The 22,417-nt window shown below is 39.2% G+C and overlaps 1 protein-coding gene across 5 annotated transcripts in view; it reads left to right on the top strand.

Annotated features, from left to right (window-relative positions):
• The window catches only part of TET1 (tet methylcytosine dioxygenase 1), a 125,789-nt gene that overhangs the window by 15,827 nt on the left and 87,545 nt on the right, over positions 1-22,417 (top strand). For 3 of the 5 annotated variants that reach the window (XM_060642579.3, XM_060642578.3, XM_060642576.3), the window contains exon 2: positions 15,149-15,202. In XM_060642579.3, the coding sequence (XP_060498562.2) occupies positions 15,149-15,202 (54 nt within the window). Of the gene's footprint in view, positions 1-14,454; positions 14,619-14,647; positions 14,936-15,148; positions 15,203-22,417 lie in introns of those variants that run through there. The other 2 variants (XM_060642583.3, XM_060642582.3) reach the window with 2 other exon arrangements.

The following is a 22,417-nucleotide window of genomic DNA, read 5'->3' as shown; positions in this document are numbered from 1 at the left end:
TAACAACTAGGGAACTCTATCTTCATTGCTAATTGGGTACATAAGATTTTAACAAAATTTAAACTTCTTTGACTTGAAACAGGAAACTGGCAAAGGAAAGGAAGAAGATAGAAATTAACGTTTATTGAGGGTCTACTATGGGCCAGACACTGCTAAACGTCTTAATGTTACCATAATTGATCCTGACAGTGATCGGTGAAGTTTAAGTGTTTGGACTCTGATTTTGCAGACTGGTAAATAGAAACCCACTTTAAAAATTGTGTTTAGTTCCCCATGGCTAGCAAGTAGTAGAGGCACTTTTTTCACTGTGATAAAGGAGAATTAAAGAATTAATCTCTTCTTTTTAAAAAAATTGAGATAGAGTTCACATAATCAAATTTACTCTTTTAAAAGTGCACAAGTTAGTGTTCTATAATGTATTTGCAAGGTTGTGCAGCCATCACCACAATCTAATTCTAGAACATTTTCATTATTCTGAAAGAAACCCTGTGCCACTCAGCAGTCATCCATTCTCCCCTCCCCCAGCTCCTGGCAACCACTAATCTGCTTTTTGTCACTGGATTTGCCTGTTCTGGACATTTCATGTAAATGGAATCATACAGTATTTGGTCTTTTGTGTCTGGCTTCTTTCACTTAGCATAATGCTTTCACAGTTTATCCATGTTGTACCATATACCAGTACTCTGTTCCCTTTTATAGCTAAATAATATTTCACTGTATGAATAAACCACATTCTGTATGCACATTCATCAGTTGTTGGACTTTTAGGTTGTTTCCCCTTTTTGCCTATTATAAGTAATACTGCTCTGAACATTTGTGTACAGGTTTTTCTGTAGACATGTGTTTTCAGTTACTTTGTGCATATTCCTAGAAGTGGAATTGCTGAGTCAAATGGTAACTGTTTAAGGAATTACCAAACTGATTTCCAAAATAGACCATTTTGGATTCCAAGCAGCAATGTATGAGGATTCTAATTTTTCCACATCTTCACCAACACTTGTTATTATCTTTTTGATTATTCCAATTTTTAATGTTTACTTATTTATTATTTATTTTTGAGAGACGAAAGAGAGAGCACGAATGGGGGAGGGGCAGAGAGAGAGAGAGAGAGAGAGAGAAAGAGGATCCAAAGCAGGCTCCACCCTGAGAGTAGAGAGATTGATATGGGGCTTGAACTCACAAACTGTGAGATCATGACCCGAGATGAAGTTGGGTGCTTTAACCAACTCAGCCACCTGTGAATTTTTGATTATTGCTATCTTAGTGAATGTGAAGTGATTATCTCATGATGGTTTTGATTTGCATTTCTCCAATGATTAATGATGCCAAGCATCTTTTCATGTGTTTATTGACCATTTGTATATCTTCCATGAATACTTTGCAATTCTGTCTTAGTCCTTAGACCTTTTGGATTGCTATAACAAAATACTACAGACTGGGTCATTTACGAATAACACAAATTTATTGCTTAAAGTTCTGAAGGTTGGGAAATCCAAGATCAAGGTGACAGAATGATAAAATTCTGGTGAAGGCCCTCTTCATAGTTCATAGCTGGTGCATTTTCACTGTGTTCTTATATGGTAGAGTAAGCTAGGAGATCTCTCTGGAGCTTCTTTTATAAGGCACTAGTCCCTTCTTTAAGGTTCCACTCTTACGACTGAAGCATTTCCCAAAGGCCCATCTTTTTTTTTTTTTCCTTAATGTTTATTTATTTTTGAGAGAGACAGAAAGAGCATAGGAGGTGCAGAGAGAAAGAGACACAGAATCCAAGGCAGACTCCAGGCTCTGAGCTGTCAGCACAGAGCCTGCGATGGGGCTGGAACTCAGGGACCACCAAATCATGACCTGAGCGTTAATCTTTTTTTTTTTGAAACATCACTGAGTTGATTGAAGAGGCCAGGATTTTTTTTCCTGCCCTTCATGTCCCTCCCTATGCTGTGTTTGGCATTGGGTAGCCACCAAACAAATGTCGGTTGAGTTGAATGATAGTGAACATAGATGTGGAACTGGTATGCAGTAAGCATTTATCTGAAGGGGTTAATAACAGCTATCATGTTTTGAGTACTTACTTAGTGCCCAATACTGTATTAACTACTGACATACTCATTGTCTCATTTAATCCTTACAACAATTCTATCAAGTATACGTTCTTCCCCCAGTGTATAAGGTAAGACACTGAAGGGGTGCCTGGGTGGCTCAGTTGGTTAGAAGTCTGACTCTTGATTTTGGCTCAGGTCATGATCTCCCAGTTCGTGGGTTCCAGCCCCACTTTGGGCTCTGCTCTGACAGGACAGAGCCTGCTTGGGATTCTCTCTCCATCTCTCTCCCCCTCCACCACACAGTCTCTCTCTCTCTCTCTCAAAATAAATAAGTAAGCTTTAAAAGTTTTTGAAAAATAAAGACACTGATGCTTAGACAGGCCAAGCAACTTGTCTAAGACCACACAGTTGATCTGGGATTTGAAAGAACCCTTGGCTTGGATGGTATGTGCTCATTTTAACCACCATGTTCTCAAGTGAAGGCAACAAGCAGGAGGTGAAGAAGCCAGAGGATGTGGAGGAGGGGAACCTAGAGGCAGACTGGTTGTGAATAGTCATGCTAAGGGCATTGATGCTATCTTTCAGACTTGTGAAACTTTGAAATAGATGTTGTTTAAGAGTCTTATAGGTTCATTTTGCAAAATTATAATACTTTCTTTGTTTTTAAGTTTATTTGTTTTGAGAGACAGAGTGTGAGTAGGGGAGAGAGAATCCCAAGCAGGCTCTGTGCTGTCAGCATGGGACTTGAAATCACTGTGAGAGCATGACCTGAGACGAAACCAAGAGTCGGACGCTCAACCAACTGAGCCACCCAGGCGCCCCCAAAACTATAATTCTTTTTTGACATGAATCAAATATTGAAACTCTTTGAGTTTGCCAATTCCACTGATTCTATATTTTACTTCCAAGGTTACATTTCTCTTTAGCCAGCTTTTTACCTCTTTCTCTCAAATTTTATATTTTTACTTAAAATATTTTTACCCTTCCTGGACTCATTCCCCTCTGAATCTTGGTATGGTAATTCTACACTCTCCTATGCCTTCTATCAGATGTTTTTATATTTTGTGCACCTTTTCTAATTGTCTTTAGCGGGACGGTTTTTCCAAACTATCAATTCTATTATCAATGACAGTGAAAGTTTTATATTCTTTTTATTTTTATTTATTTATTTTTAATGTTTATTTATTTTTGAGACAGAGCATGAACAGGGGAGGGGCAGAGAGAGAGGGAGACACAGAATCTGAAACAGGCTCCAGGCTCTGAGCTGTCAGCACAGAGCCCAACGCGGGGCTTGAACTCACGGACCATGAGATCATGACCTGAGCCAAAGTCGGACGCTTAACCGACCGAGCCACCTAGGCGCCCCTTTATATTCTTTTTAAATTAATAAATGTAAGATTATGTTATGATGGAATGGTGGAATTAGAATGCCCCAAGTCTAGCAGAAATCTTATTGATACTAGATTTATCTGGGAGAGGTTCTGATGTCCCCAAACAGTGTGTTCTTAAATATCTTCAGTTTTTATATTAAATTAATGTTAATTGCTCATTACTGTTTTTTGAATGCCAATATAGGTAACATACGGTGTTATAAATTAGTTTCAAGTGTACAATATGGTGATTCAACAATTCTATACATTACTCAGGGCTCATCATATATATATATATATACATACATATATATATGTATAGATACATATACATATATGTACATATATATATTTTTTAATGTTTATTTATCGTTGAGGAAGAGAGACAGAGCATGAGCAGGGGAGGGGCAGAGAGAGAGAGAGAGAGAGAGAGAGAGAGAGGGAGCACAGAATCTGAAGCAGGCTCAGGCTCTGAGCTATCAGCACAGAGCCCAACACGGGGCTCGAATCCACAAACTGTGAGATCATGACCCGAGACGAAGTTGGAGGCTTAACCGACTGAGCCACCCAGGCGCCCCAGGGCTCATCATATTAAGTGTACTCTTAATCCCCTTTACTTATTTCACCCATCCCCCTACCCACCTCCTCTCTCATCATCTGTTTGTTCCTAAGAGTTAAGAGTCTTTTTTTGTTTAGTCTTTTTTTTTTTTTTTTTTACCTCGTTCATTTGTTTCATTTCTTAAATCCCACATATGAGTGAAATCGTATGGTCAAATAAGTCTGACTGACTTATCTCATTTAGCATTACACTCTCTAGATCCATCCTTGTTGCAAATGGCAAGATTCCGTTAATTTTTATGGCTGAATAATATTCCACTGTGTATATATAGCACATCTTCTTTTATCTGTTCATCTCCCAATGGGCACTTGGGTTGCTTCCATAATTTGGATATTACGAACAATGCTGCAATAAAAATTGGGATGCATGTATCCTTTCACATTAGTGTTTTCATATTTTTTGGGTAAATAGCCAGTAGTGGAATTACTGGATCACATAGTAGTTCTAGTTTTAATTTTATTTATTTATTTATTTATTTATTTATTTATTTATTTATTTTAACGTTTATTTATTTTTGAGACAGAGAGAGACTGAACATGAATGGGGGAGGGTCAGAGAGAGGGAGACACAGAATCCGAAACAGGCTCCAGGCTCCGAGCTGTCAGCACAGAGCCCGACGCGGGGCTTGAACTCACGGACCGAGAGATCATGACCTGAGCCGAAGTCGGCCGCTCAACCGACTGAGCCACCCAGGCGCCCCTAGTTTTAATTTTTTGAGGAACTTCCATACCTTGGCTACACCAGTTTGCATTCCCACCAACACTGCCCGAGGGTTCCTTTTTTTCCACATCCTTGCCAACACTTGTTTCTTTACTTTTTTTTATTACATTGTTTTTCATATACAGTTTTCTTAACTAATGACAGTCATGGTTCTTGGCTGCTGTAATGGAACCGCCTGAAAGCCAAGCACCATATCACATGCTTTTCATAGTCATTTCAACATTTAAACCTAATGTCAGCATTGTCCTTCACTGAGTCTATGGGAGGTTGACTTGCTTAAGGTCCCATATTTAAAAAAAATTTTTTTTCCTTTTTGGAAAAGATAGAGCATGAGTGGGGGAGGGGGCAGAGGGAGAGAGAGTGAGACTCTTAAGGAGGCTCCCAACTTGGGGCTCCATCCCATGTCCCTGGGATCATGACCTGAACCGAAATGAAGAGTCAGATGCTCAATCAACTGAGTCACCCAGGTACCCCAAGGTCCCATATTTAATAGTATAGTTGGGACTTGGACCCACCAGGGACATACTGATCTTATTTAAGATAATATTTTGATATTGTATAATATCATATTTTAAGGTTGGGGCTCCTGGGTGGCTCAGGTTATGATCTTGCAGTCAGTGAGTTTGAGCCCCTCAAATATTTTGATATTTATATATCTCTCTCTCTCCCCTGCTCACATTCTGTCTCTCAAAAATAAACATTAAAAAAAAATTAAAAATATATTTAAGATGTATAGGCCAGGAGGAAATAAAACTTCTCTCTCTCTCTCTCTCTCTCTCTTTTTTTAAGATTTTATTTTTAAGTAATCTCTATAGCCAACATGGGGCTCAAACTCACAATCCTGAGATTAAGAGTCATACATTCCACTGACTGAGCCAGCCAGGTGCCCCAAAACTTTCTTTTCAAGACATCTACAGTAATTTTCTTTTATTACATGCATAGTTAGTGATTAAGAGAATTGGTGGGTATAGCAATCCTTAATCCCCCCAAACCCACTAACACTTCATTTATTATGATGAAGCAAAAAGTAACCCTATAAAATATGGCTTTATGTTCATAAAGTTAAAATTTTAATTACAGCATCAGTGAATGCAGTTTGACTCATTCTCAAATGATGCAGTTTAAAGAGTTAATGATGGGCATTCACAATTTATAAATAATAGTAAAACATTAAGAACCATTTATTTTTTTTTAAACAAGAGGCAATTGAATAAGTATTCGGGAGTCAGGTAAATCAAACACATTTTGGGGGAAATTGCATTTTTTAAAGTAGTCACTAAGAGTGAGTATCTATGGGAGCCCCTGGCTGGCTTAGTTGGTAAAGCATGCAACTTGATCTCTGGGTTGTGAATTTGAGCTCCATATTGGGGCTTAATAATATGAGATTATTTAAAAATAAATCTTTTAAAAAAAAGAAAAAAGTATCTATGGAAACACTATTATAATCATTTATGCAAAAACATTCCTAACAAAGATATGCAAGTTTTTTTTATTTAAATCTGCACATTTAGCACAGCTACAAGCTTGAGCTCTATACCTGTTGATTTCTAAGGTGAACTGTGATGAAAATAACCTTTTTGTTCTTTTGTTACGGCAAGTATATCTTCTCTGGACTTCACAAAGTATTTCTAAAGGGCTTTATATTGCAAAAGTTCAAAAGGATCACCTTCAAACACAGAAGTGGTGCCAAGTTAGAAGAACTGAGGACCTAGTAAGAAGTAGGAAGAACCTTGAGGACATTTTATTTTATTTGTCTTATTTATTTATTTATTTATTTATTTATTTTTGAGAGAGAGAGAGAGATTTAGAGAGAGAAGTGGGGTTCTCCTGAAGCAGGGTTCTTGTTGACCCAAAGTGGGGCTTGAGCTCACCTGACGTGCAATTCGAACTCAGGTACCGCGAGATTATGACCTGAGCCGAAATCAGATGTTTAACCAACTGAGCCACCCAGGTGCCCTATTTATTATGTTACATAAGAACTAATGTGTCCATTGAATAAGTATTTGGCTGTCAGGAAAACCAGACTTTGGGAAAAATTAATTTTAGGCATTCTACTATTATAAAAATATTACAGGCTCAATGGCAAGTTTTTTGGTTTTATTTATTTTTTGGTTCTCCTTGAAAAAAGTGGTAATTCCTGTCTTCTCTCAACCTGAGCTAAGTTCCATGAAAAAGAATTATTCATTAAATCAGAAACACCAAAGGTATGAAGTGGCTCCAATATAGTTGCTATTCTCTGTTCCATTACCGGGATGAACAAAGGGCACCCTTTACTCCAAACATCAAAAACATCTGTCCAGTAGTTGCCCTGTTGAAAGAATATAACTTATTTCTAGGCAGACAAATACATTTCTCCATAGATTGTGTGAAACTCTAGGAAATGAGTTCAAGGACTAAAGGAGTTACCCTTTCTTGAATAACTGATCTTGTCTCAACAAAAAATTTTGCATACGTTCATTTTCAAAATATACTTTTCTCTGATTAGGAGACTTAGTTATACAAGGGTGATTTCTAGTTGAAAAGTAAGGGTTTTCAGGTCTAAGACAAACCAATCGCCCCTCCTTAGTTCTTCCTTTGAAAAAGTAGCTGTTATTTGTGATGATGAATTTATTTATTTATTTATTTTTCCAGTATATGAAATTTATTGTCAAATTGGTTTCCATACAACACCCAGTGCTCATCCCAAAAGGTGCACTCCTCAATACCCATCCCCCACCCTCCCCTCCCTCCCACCCCCCATCAACCCTCAGTTTGTTCTCAGTTTTTAACAGTCTCTTATGCTTTGGCTCTCTCCCACTCCAACCTCTTTTTTTTTTTTTTTTTCCTTCCCCTCCCCCATGGGTTTCTGTTAAGTTTCTCAGGATCCACATAAGAGTGAAACCATATGGTATCTGTCTTTCTCTGTATGGCTTATTTCACTTAGCATCACACTCTCTGTGATGATGAATTTAATAGGAGCATCATTGTTGGCTTTTGAAAGGACTAATTATGGAAAACGGTACAAAAAAAGTAACATTTCAAACTGGAAAAGTAGAGATTTAAAGGCTGATTACATCTATCCATGTGCCTCTTATATTCATTGTCCCCTTAGCTCCTTCACAGCCACGCTCCAGTGTGACTTTCCATAGCCATAGTGCTGCCAGTGTCCTTGCACATGCTGTGAACCTTCATCGGGGGCACATACATTTCTTCTCTCCCTTTAAATGTCACCAACTCCTGTTTATCCTCCTTAGGTTTCAGTGGAAATGTCACTTCCTCTGGGAAGACTTCTCTTTCATAGCTTTTCTGGGCTCATCCCCATTCTATACTGCATCATGATTGTCTGTTTGTGTCTCTCCTGAGATGTTAGGTTCTTTTTAAATTCTTTTTAACAATTATTTATTTTTGAGAGAAAGAGAGCATGCGTGGGAGAGGGGCAGAGAGAGAGGGAGACACAGATTTAGAAGCAGGCTCCAGGCTGTGAGCTGTCAGCACAGAACCTGACATGAGCCTCGAACTCATGAGAGGTGAGATCATGATCTGAGCTGAAGTTGGATGGTTAACTGACCCACTCAAGCGCCCCTTGAGATGTTAGGTTCTGAGGGCCAGGCCCAGCACCATTTCTGCATATTAGAAGTCCCCAACATTTATGAAGTCATCGTATGGGTTTTGATTATTTATTTTTTGTTATTATTATTAAGTTGTTTAAAGATTTAAATGGAAAGGTTCATTATAAAAAATGAATTAACAAGTTTCAAAGAAAATGTTTTTGGATGTGGAGTTTTTTAAGGTTGTTCAACAATTTTAAGTTAGATTTTGTTAAACTTAGGAGATAATTAGATCTAAACCTCAGGAAAGAAGTTGTGTGTACGTAAAATGATTAGAGCTTCTCAGAGAAACTGAATTTTTATGATTTTGCTATTAGACTTGATGAGACAATAGGATTATCTAAAAACTGAGGGTTCAGTGCTATCTAGTGTCAGCTCTCTAGCACGTGGAGAAGGAGCCCAAAGATAGAGACCTTCCTTTTTTTTTCTTTTTTAAAGATATTATTGATATAAAATACACAGGACAGACTAGCAATAATAAGAAGCAAATTTCAATATATCATTCACAAAAAGGGACATTTTCTAACTATCAGCATCCTTTGTGATTTGTTTTTGACAAGCACCTATACATACTCTTTTTGGATTTCTGTGTCCAAATTATGGCTTTAGACTGTAATGGAGTAAGCTTGTCAATTTGAAGTTAGTACTAAGAATTGTTGAGAAACTAGGGAGAGGTGATATTTCAGCCCCATTAATCTCTGGCATTATCTCTGCTTCCCTCACTGACAACAGTTCTCCCTTGGCAATTATTGAAGACCATCCTTCACTTGTTCCTTAATTCTTATTTTTGAAGATCAGTTATTTATTTTTTATTTAAAAATTTTAAAAATGTTTATTTATTTTGAGAGAGAGTGATAGAGGGAGCAAGCAGGGGAGGGGCAGAGAGAGAGAGAGACAGAATCCCAAGCAGACTCCGCACCATCAGCAGAGAGCCCAATGTGGGACTCCAACACACTAACCGTGAGATCATGACCTGAGCTGAAATCAAGAGTCAGACGCTTAACTGACTGAGCCACCCAAGGGCCCCCAAAAGCAGTTACTTTTACCAGCACTAAGCAGGACTGCTAGAGGGAATGGGATAGACCCTATGTAGACCTGGCCCCTTAGAAGGAAAAAAGGGTCACTGCAGATAAGCCTCAGGGAAGGAAGTGGGGGACGGAAAGAAGCCAGGGAAGGCTGTGTGAGGAGATCAGCCACCTATACCCAGACTATTATTGTTTACCCAATCACCCAGGAAGATCTCCCATTAACCTAAGGTTTCTGTGTCTCACAAGAAATAAAACCAAGCTAACTTCAAGATCTCTGTAAGAATTGTGAACAATATGAGCCATCCTTTTCTTATTCTTAATGATTGGAAATTTATAAAGTACGGTACTTAAAATATCTTTACCCAGGTATCACTACAAAAGCTATGACCCCCTCTCCCCCAACAATGTGTAAGAAAAGAAATATAGAAGGATTTTATGGGAGAGGGGAGTGGGGTAATACTGGAAGGATTTTGTGCTACAGAGGTGTCCAATTTGAGAAAGCATGATCACTCCTGAGATTAACCTAGAAGAAAATTCCTCCTAGGTGGTGTTTGTATGTCTAGTTTCTTGTGGATGCAGAATGGCTTATGCTTAGAAAGAGAAGTAGAATTTTAAAATTATTCATAAATTTATCTCTGAGGGCACAAGATTTGCTTTTTTAAAAGCACATTTAATGTAATATTCATTTAAATACCAGTCTTCTAGGAATATGAGCCACTACGAAGTATGTAGGATTTTGCATTTAAAAAAATTTTTAGGGGTGCCTGGGTGGCTCAGTTGGTTAAACATCTGACTTTGGCTCAGGTCATGATCTCACAGTCCGTGAGTTTGAGCCCCACATGAGGCACTGTGCTGACAGCTCAGAGCCTGGAGCCTGCTTTGTCTCTCCCTCTCTCTCTGCCCCTCTCCTGGCTTGTGCTCTCTCTCTCTCTCTCTCTCTCTCTCTCTCAAAAATAAACATTAAAAAAATTTTAAAAATTTTTAAATTAAATTAAATTCATTTATTTATTTAGAGAGAGGGGGAGAGAGAAAGTGCAAGCAGGGGAGAAGGGTAGAGGGAGAGAGAGAATCCCCAGCAGGTTCCACACTCAGAGTGCCTGATGTGGGGCTCCATTCCATGACCCTGGCATCATGACCTGAGTGGAAGGCAAGAGTCAGTCACTCAACCAAGAGAGTCCCCCAGGCCCCCTGCTCCCAGAGTGTGTAGTTTTGAAGATGTTTCAACCTTAAAGGTTATTTGGGGGATATTTACCAATGTCTATTGTTGGGTATTGAAAACGAAGAGGAGTTATAGACAAAGCAGTGTAGACAGTTAAACTTCAGCTCAAGTCAAGTTCTAACTTCCTGTGTAGTGTGAATTAAGCAATTTTATCTCTTTGAGCCTTAGTTTATCTATGAAATAATGTAGTCAGACTCAATTTTTTTCTCTGATGTTCTCTTTTAGTTCTACAATCATTCGATTTCAAAAAAAATTTTCAAGTTTATTTATTTATTTGGAGAGAGAGTGCACATGTGAGCCTTAGCAGGGGAGAGGGGTGCAGAGACAGAGAGGGAGAGAGGGAGAATTCCAGACAGGCTCCACACTGTCAGCGTGGAGCCTGATGCGGAGCCATGACTTGAGCTGAAATCAAGTGTCTGACACTTAACTGAGGTGCCCCTACAATCATGGGATTAAGAGAAAAGAGATTCTATTTTGTAATATTTGAAAGAACCTAGAAGTTACTACAAAATTAAGTACAACTCATGCAACTTAATAATCATGATTTCTTGTGAGAAAAACAAATAGACAAGTGACATAAGCAAGTTCTAAGTAAGACTGCAACACAGGGTTTCTTAGTTTCTGATCTGCCATTTTCCATCACAATCTAGTGGTGTGTACTTTGCCCTGAGTGATAAGAGAGTGGGAATGGCTTTCCTGACCTCCAATTTCTCAGCTAGCAATGTCTGATTATTTTCTCCATCAAAGCTCGCCATCACCTAAGCCTTGAGTCGAGAGACTGACAAATCACTAAGTATAGGATTTAGAGCAGATGGTCACAACCAATGCAGGTTACCAATGTGTTCTGTGTTCAAACAAGTGCAGATCTTCATGGTATAGTATCAGTTGGCTATTTTGAGTCAATGTGAGCTCTGGTCACTTTAATTAACCCTCATATTTAGCTGAGATGAGCTTTGGCTTTATTTATTAATTCATTTTGCAGAACACGGCACACAGACTTCCAATGTTTGCCTAGGTTGCCAAGTGCAGTGTTGTATGACTTCATGAGTATCCCATGCAGTGAAAATTCTGTCAGTGGGGCTTTAAAAAGGGGTCTGACTTCTCACTGATGTGGATTTTCGGTACACCTAACACTTGGAGCCTGATTTTGTTTTATTGAGATGAACATGGATCACATAGGTAATAGGTTGATTTTCAGCATATGATTTATTATATATCATGGCCAACTTCACTAAATATTGAGCAATCAAGCTGGGAAAATGTTGATACTTTTTAAAAATTATATTCAAGTATTCAAGGGGGAGAGGCATTATTTGTAATTGAAATGCAAGGAACTTTACCCTTGCATGCACTGACAAGAATGTAAAATGGTATAGACACCATAGAAAGTTTGGTGACTCCTTGAATAATTAAAATTATCATATGATCCAAAATTATCACATGATCCAGCAATTCTACTCCTAGGTATATATTAAAAGAATTAAAAGCAGGGACTCAAATAGATACTCGTACCCATGTTCATAGCTGTATTTTTCACAATAGACAAAAAGTGGGAACAACCCAAATGTACATCAACAGGAGAACAGATAAACAAATTTGGTGTATATACACACAGTGAAATACTATTGAGCCTTAAAAAGGAATGAAATTCTGGGGCGCCTGGTTGGCTCAGTCACTTAAGCTCAGGTCATGATCTCACGGTTCATGGGTTGGAGCCCCACATCTGCTATCAGCACAGAACCCAATTCAGATCCTCTGTCCTTCCTCTGCTCATTCTCTCCCTTTCAAAAATAAATAAATGTTAAAAAAATATCTTTTTAAAAAGTGTTTATTTATTTTTGAGAGAGAGACAGAGTGTGAGGGGGGGAGGGTCAGAGAGAGACACTGAATCTGAAGCAGACTCCAGACTCTGAGCTGTCAGCACAGAGCCCGATGCGGGGCTCCAGCTCACAAACCCTGAGATCCTGACGTGAGCCAAAGTCGGATGCTTAACCAACTGAGCCACCCAGGCGCCACAAACTTAAAAAAATTTCTTATTAAAAAAAAAAAAAGGAATGAAATTGTGACAATCTTAGAACATGGATGAACCTTGAAAACATTACATGAAGTGAAGGCCAACTATTGTGTGATACCAGTTATATGATATACTAGAATAGGCAAATTTATAGAGACAGAAGGCAAAATAAAAGGTAGTAAGGGCTGAGAGAAGGTGAATGAGGACTTATTGTGGAACGGATATAGAGTTTCTGTTTGGGATAATCAAACAGAGCTGGAAATGGGGGGGGGGGGAATAGTTTCAGAACATTGTGAATGAATGTAATGCTACTAAATTTGTACACTTATCAATGGTAAAAATGGCAAATTTTATGTTATGTATATTTTATCATGCACACACACACAAACTTCAAAGAAAAAGAAATGTAGGGCCGTTTTCAAATCTTGTTGTATTATGTCCTGTTTTCCTAACTGCTTCGTGGATGCTTCATTCACCACAGAGAGCTTCTTGGTGTGGGCACAGTGTGCTTGAAGTTACCCCGAAAGATGTAGATAGGTCAGAATCCACTGGTTTTGCTACCAGGAGGCTTGCTTTTTACATTTGTTAAAAATTTGAGGGTGGGTAGGTGAGAGAGAGGTAGTTTAAAGTCGGAAAAGAGTGCATGTTGGACTTACCATCCTAACAAGAAAAGCGTGCTTTTGTGGCAAACCGAAAGGCTAGGAATCCAGGGTGATGAAATACAGGCCTTCCGGCCCTTGCTCTGTTCCTGATTTCTGGTTGTGGGAATCTGTTCTGAATCCAACTGCAAGTGGAAAACCCATCTTTGGCTGAGCAGCAAGGGAGGCCCTCCTGCCAATCCCCTAAATGTGTTGCTGAAACTTTGGCCCTGGGAGGATGGAGCTGAGGCTGTCTTCCCAAGATCTGTGCAGCTGTCAAGGTGGCTATGATGGGACTGTGACTGGCCTCTTCACTACATTTTGGCAGTGACCTTGAGACCTGCCAGCTCACAGCAGCTGTCTTGGTTCTTTCTCTCCTGCCACTGTTGCCTGGCCAGGGGGCTTAAGGGGAGGGAGCTGAACTCCTCTGGCTCTGCCACTCTCAGGGTCTGGCAAGTTCTGGCTCTGGTGCCCAGCTCTCCCAGTGCCTACCACCCACTGGGCACAGTGGCGGTCCAGGTGCGTGAGTGTGGGTGGCTGCCTGTGCCACCTCTGGCTTCGCTCCCAATTCCTGGGAAGTGGGTGGCCCCGACTGACCATCAGCCTGCTGCGCAGACAGGCTGCACGTGGGGACCCACTTGGCAGCTCCACCGGGAGATGCTCGGTGACAGCTGATGATCTTGGGAGACAGAGGAGCCAAAGGTGCCCCTTCTATCCCAAAGGTCTGAGCCCACCTTGGGACAGTAGGAATTTTCTCTGGGAAATGAAGGTCACCAGAAATGTGCAGAGCAAGAGAGAAGTCTTTTTTTTCTCCAGCCACTCAGAGTGGCAAGTATATTTTGTAAACTCCTCCCCTTCTCCTTGTCCTCATCCTGTCCTTTTCCTTTTAAGTGGCTTCATTAGTATTTTCTAATCCGCCTTTGTCATTGGACATTTATTGACAGAAATCAAATTGCTGTGTTTCTGGGCAAAGCGCCTGCTGCAAAGAGGTGTGGTTCCCGGGGAATGAGACACGCAGCCCAACAGCTGAGCCTACACTGTCCTCACATAACCTCCCTGCCTTAAATATCGCCAATATTTAGCCTTGCCTTATAAAGTAAAAATGCACAATACCTTCCAGAGTTTCAGCAAGCCCAAATGCCCCCCTCGGCTCAGTTATATCTCCTGTACGTTGGAGGCAGAACCGCGCACCCCTCCCCCCGCGCAGACCTGCCCTCGGAGCCGCCAAGAGGTTACTAATCAGGGAGCCTCCGCCATCGATCCGATGGCGGAGACCTGGGGGATTTGTGTGCATTGTTTTTGCTGAAGCCTCCTGTGATTTCGGCGCGACCAGATCCTCTGCAGCGCACTCCATGTCGCAGCTTGTGGCTGCCTGTGTCCTGTGGTGAGAGCGGAGCCGCACAGGAGATCCTTTGTCTAGGAAGGCTAGCAGAGAAGATCACTTTGGAGTTGCTAAGCTCTGCATTGCCATTGGCTGCACTCTTTGTGGGGCTGTTTTTGCAAAAGGCATGCCCAGCACGTCTACAGTGCTGGCAGGCCAGGGCTGCCTTTAAACACCATGATAATAATACCAAAAAGCAGTTTGCAGAACTGTTCCACTGTAGAGGCTTCCTCTGCAGAAGCAAGCAAGATGGCTACCTCGTGGGCTTCGCTGTGAAGAATGCAGAGGCTAATTAAGACAGACTTTAAGGGGAAAAAAGGGTATTTCCCTACTTCATCTTTATGCAAGGCTTTTTTTCAGTGACTTTTAAAGTATACATTTTACATAAGCTCTTTAGGTTCTGCCTAGCAAACATGTTGATGATTTTAAATGGTATAAGTAGTTTTCTAGAGAAATAGCCAAAAAATTTGGGGGGGTGGGAGCTAATTTTTTTTCTTAAACGGAGGCTCATTTTGCAATTTGATTTTTTTTAGGTTATAAAAGAAAACAAGAGGCCCCAGAGGGAAAAGAAGCCCAAAGTTTTAAAGGTAATCAGCTATTGATTAAATCATATTTAATTTTTTTTTCCATTTCATATAGTATTTTTCTGTCACTTAGGAGTAAATTTGCAGTACAGTGGATGTGAATTCTCCCGGATTTTCAGTAGATAAATGAATTTTCACTCAACTAAAGTGTTTTCTCTTTTCTTGATGTGCTGCATAATGTGCATATTAGCATCCTTTATTTTCAACCACACACAAGTCTCCAGAAGGAAAAGTTTATATGCAAAGTGTTGTGAATAAAATTTGTTTTTCCTCTGTAGATCCCTTTGTAGCATCTGCATTTGTGGTGTTGCACCAGTGTGTAAACTTAAGCTCTTAAGGAGAGAGACACTATTTGAAGTTGACAGCTATGATCCATTGTGATTTTAATAGACCTTCCATTAGATACTATTTTAAAATGTGTGGTTTTTCTTTCCAAAGGAAAAGGTCCTTAGAGGTTTTAGTTCAACTTAAAATGTGTAAGCCATTGAGATCAGCCAAATTGCTTAATCCCAAATTCTCACTGTATCATTTTTAATTTCGGGCTTCATAGAGCTGTAGGAATATGCATGGTTTCATTATTTTCAATAGTTTGCCTAATGAGTATTTAGTAGTAACCTAATTCAGCTATAAGCTAACAGTCTGTGTTATGAGCTTTGTACAGTATTTAGAAGGGTTAATTTAAAAGCATATGGCTTACTAAAAGTTCAAGGCTAGCTTTAGTTCAGTAAATGGGTGCTTATGGGTTAAAGGTTTCAAGTGGTATATTGCTATTTAAAATGTAACCAACCTGAGCAAGTAACCTTTTTAAATCATAAAGACATATTAAGCAATAAAACTTAACTGGTCTTTAAAATTATATTATGTATATATAATTAAAAATATTCTAAACCTAATCTTAGCTTTTCTTTTGAAAATAAAGTTTTAGCACTCAAAGAGGAACAACATGTTGAGCTATGGATGTGGCAAATTTTTATCTCATTTGCTTCCCCAGTTGTGTGCCTTGAAAATGTTATTACCATGGAGAACCAAACCTTGCATTGCTTTCAAATTTGTCTGACCACCTTGAGTTTCTGTTTCCTGTGTGTATATGGCATTGCCATGTACATTTTCATCAACCAACAAGTATTTGTTTAATATTTACCACACAGTCATCAGTGTTCTAGGCACCGTGAAATGAATGAAATTGCTTGGCACAAATTCTCATTGGGCCTGGACAAATAGAATACTGGTTATTTTCAGGGTAAATTAACCCCTCCTGTTTTTCTTCTGCATGTTGATTCGCTCACCCCCTCTCACTTCCTTCCCTTCCTCTAACTATAGAATTAATATCATCAAAAGCCCTGATTATATTTCTTCATCTCTTCTTACACTTTCTGGGTTGGGTGTATCCATCTTAGGTGTTTTGTCTTCAAATCTTCAAGTGAGAAATTGTTTTAGTGCTGTTGTTAAAATGGCTCTCAAATTTGCAGGGGGTGGAATGAGGGTATAGGAGAAAGAGGTCAATTACATGGACACACTAATATAGACTAAGCTTGGTAGCTAAAGCATCATCTGCCTTTGCTAAGAAGTAGAATTGGGCTTTGGAAATACTATTTAATTCTATGTTTATTTTGTTAGTCTGTGGGTGTCTTGTCACCTGAAATAAATTTCAGAAGTAAATATACTGTGTGTTGCTTTTTTGAATCATGGCAATGGACTCTGACTTATTTTAAAATAAATGCCTGTGGGTGGCTGAATTTCATGGGCCACGGAAAGCAGAACTGAATTGTTGCTCACTTTCCTCTATCTATCAATTGTTGTACAAGAGTAGGGAAATGCCCTTAAAGGAAAACATAATAATTTCCCCCTGATGTTGGCATTTTAAAATGTTTTCTTCAGTTTTCTGTTGGCTGTAATGTATTTTGTTCTCCAAAGAAAGCTTTGTTTCTTCGCTCCACAGTAGAAATGCTAAAATGCTGTCAGATTTTCGTTTGATATGGGTAAAATAAGTAGGATATGGTACAACCCTGAAGGAGATGTTAGGAAAACTGAATCCATACTTGGGGAGGGAGGGAGGGGGAAGAGCACAACCTTCAGTTTAAAGTTTTGTAGGTGAGGACTTAGGGTTCCAGCAGGCTGCTACCTTGGAGAGTGGTGACGGGAGTCTACAGGTTACAACTTGGTCTCCTTTTGTAATTGGCTCTTTGCATTTGGCATTGTGCCAGAGATCCAGTCTGCTTGCTTTGACTCTGGCCTCTTAGATCTTCAGATCTCCTGGGTCCCCTGCTCTTTGTCAGGGTAGATGCTGCAGGCATCCCCGCTGATCTTCACTTTCATTATCTGTGGAGAAGCAGTTGGATAGGTGAAGAGTCTGATTAAGGAAATTGGGTGCAGACTTGAAGCTTGTCCATCCTACTCTGAACTTGCCAACTAAATATTGAATCCAGTTGTGGGGCTGAAATTGCCTGGTATGTCTCATACCTCTAATTTTTAAGCAATCTACTATCTATGTCGATAACATATTTATTCTATTGTAGTTCATAATTTAAAACTGTAGATGTGACCTCCAATCCCTGCCGAGAGAGATAATTTCCTCTAACTGAAATGACAGTTTCTGTCCAAAGCACTCATGGCCGGAATGGGTATCAGATGATGGGGGGGGAGGCTTGGCACAGATGCTTGCCCCCACTGGTTCTGGAGGACAGGTTCCAACTGAAACCCTATTGATTATCACTAGAGTTGCTGTGATATATACATGGCAGCTTATTGGCTGTGCTGTAATTGTCTCCTTGACTCTTGAGCAAGCTAAACGTATGAAGTAATTTCAGTGATTGATTCATAATATTGCACTTGTGAATGGCATGACTTGGAGCTCTGTTTGGTAGAAACATTTACATGAATAATCTCAACTTGGTGTGTCAGAGTAAAAGGATATATTCCCTTAAATTTTCTTAAGAGAAAATCAATTTTAAAGTAATATCACTTTGGTTAGGTTACCAATCATTGTCCCTGGGAAAAAAATCAGATCGCACAGTTATTTGGGGGTAGTGAGGGGGAATTTAAAAAGGGAATTGTTTAAGAACTATAAGTAAGATTAAAGAAAAAACTAGGGATGTCAAAGCATCCCAGGGTTAGTGACAGCAGAGAGTTCTCACCACCCATAGGCCTGGAGAGACCAGCGTGTGGGAGCAGGTATCCAGGCATAAAGCATGACTGGAGTGGAAGAGATGGCGCAGGGCTTTGTTGTGGATTTGGTAAAGGGATGTTTCTGCAGAAATAAAATTCTTTGGGTCGGGAGGTAGGGGGGTTGGAAATAAATACCCTGACCTCCAGTTTCTTGCTGCTTTCATTGGCGGATCCAATCAGAAGCCAAAAGGGAAGGGAGCATACGGATAAAATATGTCCCAGTGAACCTCCTGTGGCATGTGAGAGGGTGTATAAGATGGAGTATGGGCCTAGAGGGGCAAACGGAACATATTCAGCATCACTAGTGACCATAGGGACAGTATAGTAGGGTCAAAAATAGTACTAGAGCCATTATTACATAAGAGAGTAACATTAGGCAAAGCTGGGTGAAGTGTATATAAGCAACCCCATACAGTGTTTGCAACTTACCTGTAAATCTAAAATCATTCAGAATAAAAAGTATGGGCATCCCTGAGCATGGGCCACATTTATACCTTCTGTAATTAGACACACTCTTTCTAGGCCAATAAGGGATATTTTCTAGCTATTTGATTACAAAATATCATCAAAGTAGTATTTGGAAGAACTGAGTGAACAAATTTAAAGAAATGTCAGTGGATATTAAACCAGGAAACTGTCTACAGATTATTTAGAAAAGAAAAAATGAAAGCTAAGTGATCTTCCTGCTAGCTTCTACACTGGCAGGCCCTACTCTTCACTGTTTCCTTCCTTCCTTGATGATGCTGATAAAGGAAAAGAACAAGTGGGGGGGGGGGGTGGTGGGGGGGACATAAGACATGTATCTCACTAGGAGAGAAGAAGACACTCACATATAGCTACTCTTAGGTCTTTAGGAATTATGTTTTAAAAGGAGAATAAATAATAAATCATATTCATACATGGTCTTGATTTGCAAGACATAGTGACATTCAAAATATCTAGTACCGTCATTGTCTGGCACATAGTAAATGCTCAGTAAGTTCAGTTTCCTGAACAACATCATTTATATCCAATAAATATTTTCTTAGCATTTACTAAATGCTGGGACTACAATGGTGCACAAGACCAAAATTATTTCTGCCCTCATAGAGGTTAACTATTACTTAGGGAAGGCAGGCAAAAAAACAAAACAAAACAAAATTAAAGACAAATGAAAAAATTACAAATTGTACATGCTTTGAATGAAACAAACAAACAAAATGCCAAGCTAGGGAAATTTACTTCATTTGTAAATTGTTACCTATACTAGTGCTGAAAAAAGTACCAAATTTGATATCATTGAGTTACCTTGTTTATTTTTTTTTTTTTTTTAATTTATTTTTGGGACAGAGAGAGACAGAGCATGAACGGGGGAGGGGCAGAGAGAGAGGGAGACACAGAATCGGAAACAGGCTCCAGGCTCCGAGCCATCAGCCCAGAGCCTGACGCGGGGCTCGAACTCACGGACCGCGAGATCGTGACCTGGCTGAAGTCGGACGCTTAACCGACTGCGCCACCCAGGCGCCCCACCTTGTTTATTTTTAAAACCCATTAAGCTAGGAGGCAAGGAAGATAACAACGTTACTAAAACATTTTCTCTGCACAACTTTGTTTCAGTTAGTAAAAAAAAAAATCATTAGTAAACTTTTCTTAACTGTGGTTATAATGTAACATTCTATGATTTATAGTAACATGTTGCAAATTTAAGTGATAGATCACATGCGGAGCTTGACCATTGTTCAGGAAAAAAAGCATGCCATTTTGATAGTCTTTCATAGTCTTGTGCAATGAATCCCGGTCTTCTGAATATAATAGAGCAGTGCGGAAAAAATTCAGAGTGGGTGATGACAGTATCCGCAAAGCAATACTAGCTTTAAAAAATCCGTATAAATTATAAGAAGATAATCTCAGATACAGGACAGTCATATAAATTTAATTATTTAGTTTAATGATTCAACACATGGTCCTTATTTTCCTCATTATGTCATAAACTGGCAAAAATTGTCAAAGATGTGTGCTCATCCAACAGTGTTTATTCACATGATCAAAGGCACACATGGGGCTTCTGGTTTGCATACCCAGAAATTGTAATATAGCATTTTGCCCAGAGATGATCAGACTGATTTCAGGGCTGGGTTCTCACTAAGCCAAGCTCACACACAGTCAAATCATTCATTTATTATTGGAGCACGTACATTTCCAGTGACTCAAGGCCCATGTTCATTCTGTAATTTCTAGGAATGATCCCAAAGAATCAGTGAATAAAAGCCAAGTGGGGTGAATGGGCTTGAGGAAAATTTCATTCAAGCTACCAGAAAAAAAAAAAAAAAATCTGTTGAATTCTTCCTAGCTAAGAAAAGAATATATACCTTGTTTCTTGAATGTTTATGCTCATTTGATACTGTGTTTGTGTTTTGATAGTGCTGGACTAGAATGTATTCTGAAGAGTCAGATAAAAAGAGCTAAATAAAAAATATTAAATTTTTGTTGAAACGTTACTAGTATTGTAATTAATTTTCAAGTGTAATTAATTTAATGCCCAAAATATGTTCTAAAAATGTTTATTTAAAGATTTGATGATAAGATTTACCTGCCACAGTGGCCTAAGCAAGAGAATAAAGATTATAGAATCTTTTTTTGACTTGTTCTGATGATTTATTGTGGTTATTTTTTTAGTTTTTAAATTTTTTAAGCTTTATTTTTATTTATTTTGAAAGGGAGATAGAGAACAAGTGGGGGGGACGGGGCGGGGGACAAAAATCCCAAGTCGGCTCCCCACTGCCAACACAGCTCAATGGGGGGCTCCTACTCAGGAACCGCGAGATCATGACCTGAGCCAAAGTCAAGAGTTGGACACTTACCTGACTGAGCCACCCAGGCACCCCTGATTTATTGTTTTAAAGGCTGACTCTGAATCCTTTTTGAACTAAAAGCAGGACTTTCTGCATGTGACAGATTTTAAGAGAAGAGATGCTGTAGTTTTATCATCTATTTTTAAAAATTACTGATGTCATATGAATTTGATTAAAACACATGTTCTTTTCATGGTTCTAAGGAACCAGATGTTAAACAATAAACTTATTATAGGGACCAGGTTATTTTAAATAACTAAATTGTTTAAGTATTATATATTGTGTGTATTTAATTTTAAATACAGTACACACCTAAACATACCCACATAAGATCATAGGATTGTTGTAGAGTTAAATTAATTATTTAATACATGTAAAGTGGTGGGGCCCCTGGGTGACTCAGTCAGTTAAATGTCTGACTTTGGCTCATGTCATGATCTCGTGGTTCCTGGGTTTGAGCCCCGTATTGGGCTCCGTGCTGACAGCTCAGAGCCTGGAGCCTGCTTTGGATTCTGTGTCTCCCTCTCTCTCTGCCCCTCCCCTGCTCATTCTCTGTCACTCTCTGTCTCTCAAAAATAAATAAACGTTAAAAAAAATTTTTTAATACATGTAAAGTGGTTAAGACAGCATGGCATATAGTAATTTATCAGTATATTATTAGATCTGAAGGTGTAATGTATGTTACTAAAATTACTGAGTCTTTCAGAAAATGTGTACTTTCTTAGCAGCATATTCACTTCATTCTTTCATTAAACCTGGGCACCTGGGTACTTGGGTGACTCAGTTGGTTAAGGTCCAACTTCAGCTCGGGTCATGATCTCATGGTTTGTGAGTTCGAGCCCTGCATCAGATTTGTTGGTGTTGGGCATAGATCCTGCTTTGGATCATCTGTCTCCCTCTCTCTCTGCCCCTACCTTCCCCCTCAAAAATAAATAAATATTTACAAAATTATAAAAAGAAATATATAAACTTATATCCCAGAAAGCCTTTTCTTTCCTTGTAAAAATGTAATTTCTGCTTTTTATCATGAGGAATATCAGAAATAAGACTTTATTTGTTTATTTATTTATTTTTAAATGTTTATTTATTTTTGAGAGAGAGTGCAAGTGGGAGAGGGGCAGAGAGAGGGGGGGAACAGAGGATCTGCAGAGTGCTCATGCTGACAGCAGACAGCCGGATGTGGGGATGGAACCCACAAACCACAAGATCATAAACTGGGCTG

The sequence above is a fragment of the Panthera onca genome, chromosome D2 (assembly GCF_046562875.1).
Source record: "Panthera onca isolate mPanOnc1 chromosome D2, mPanOnc1 haplotype 2, whole genome shotgun sequence".
Taxonomy (NCBI): Eukaryota; Metazoa; Chordata; class Mammalia; order Carnivora; family Felidae; genus Panthera; species Panthera onca.
This window is presented reverse-complemented; position numbering and strand designations above follow the sequence as displayed.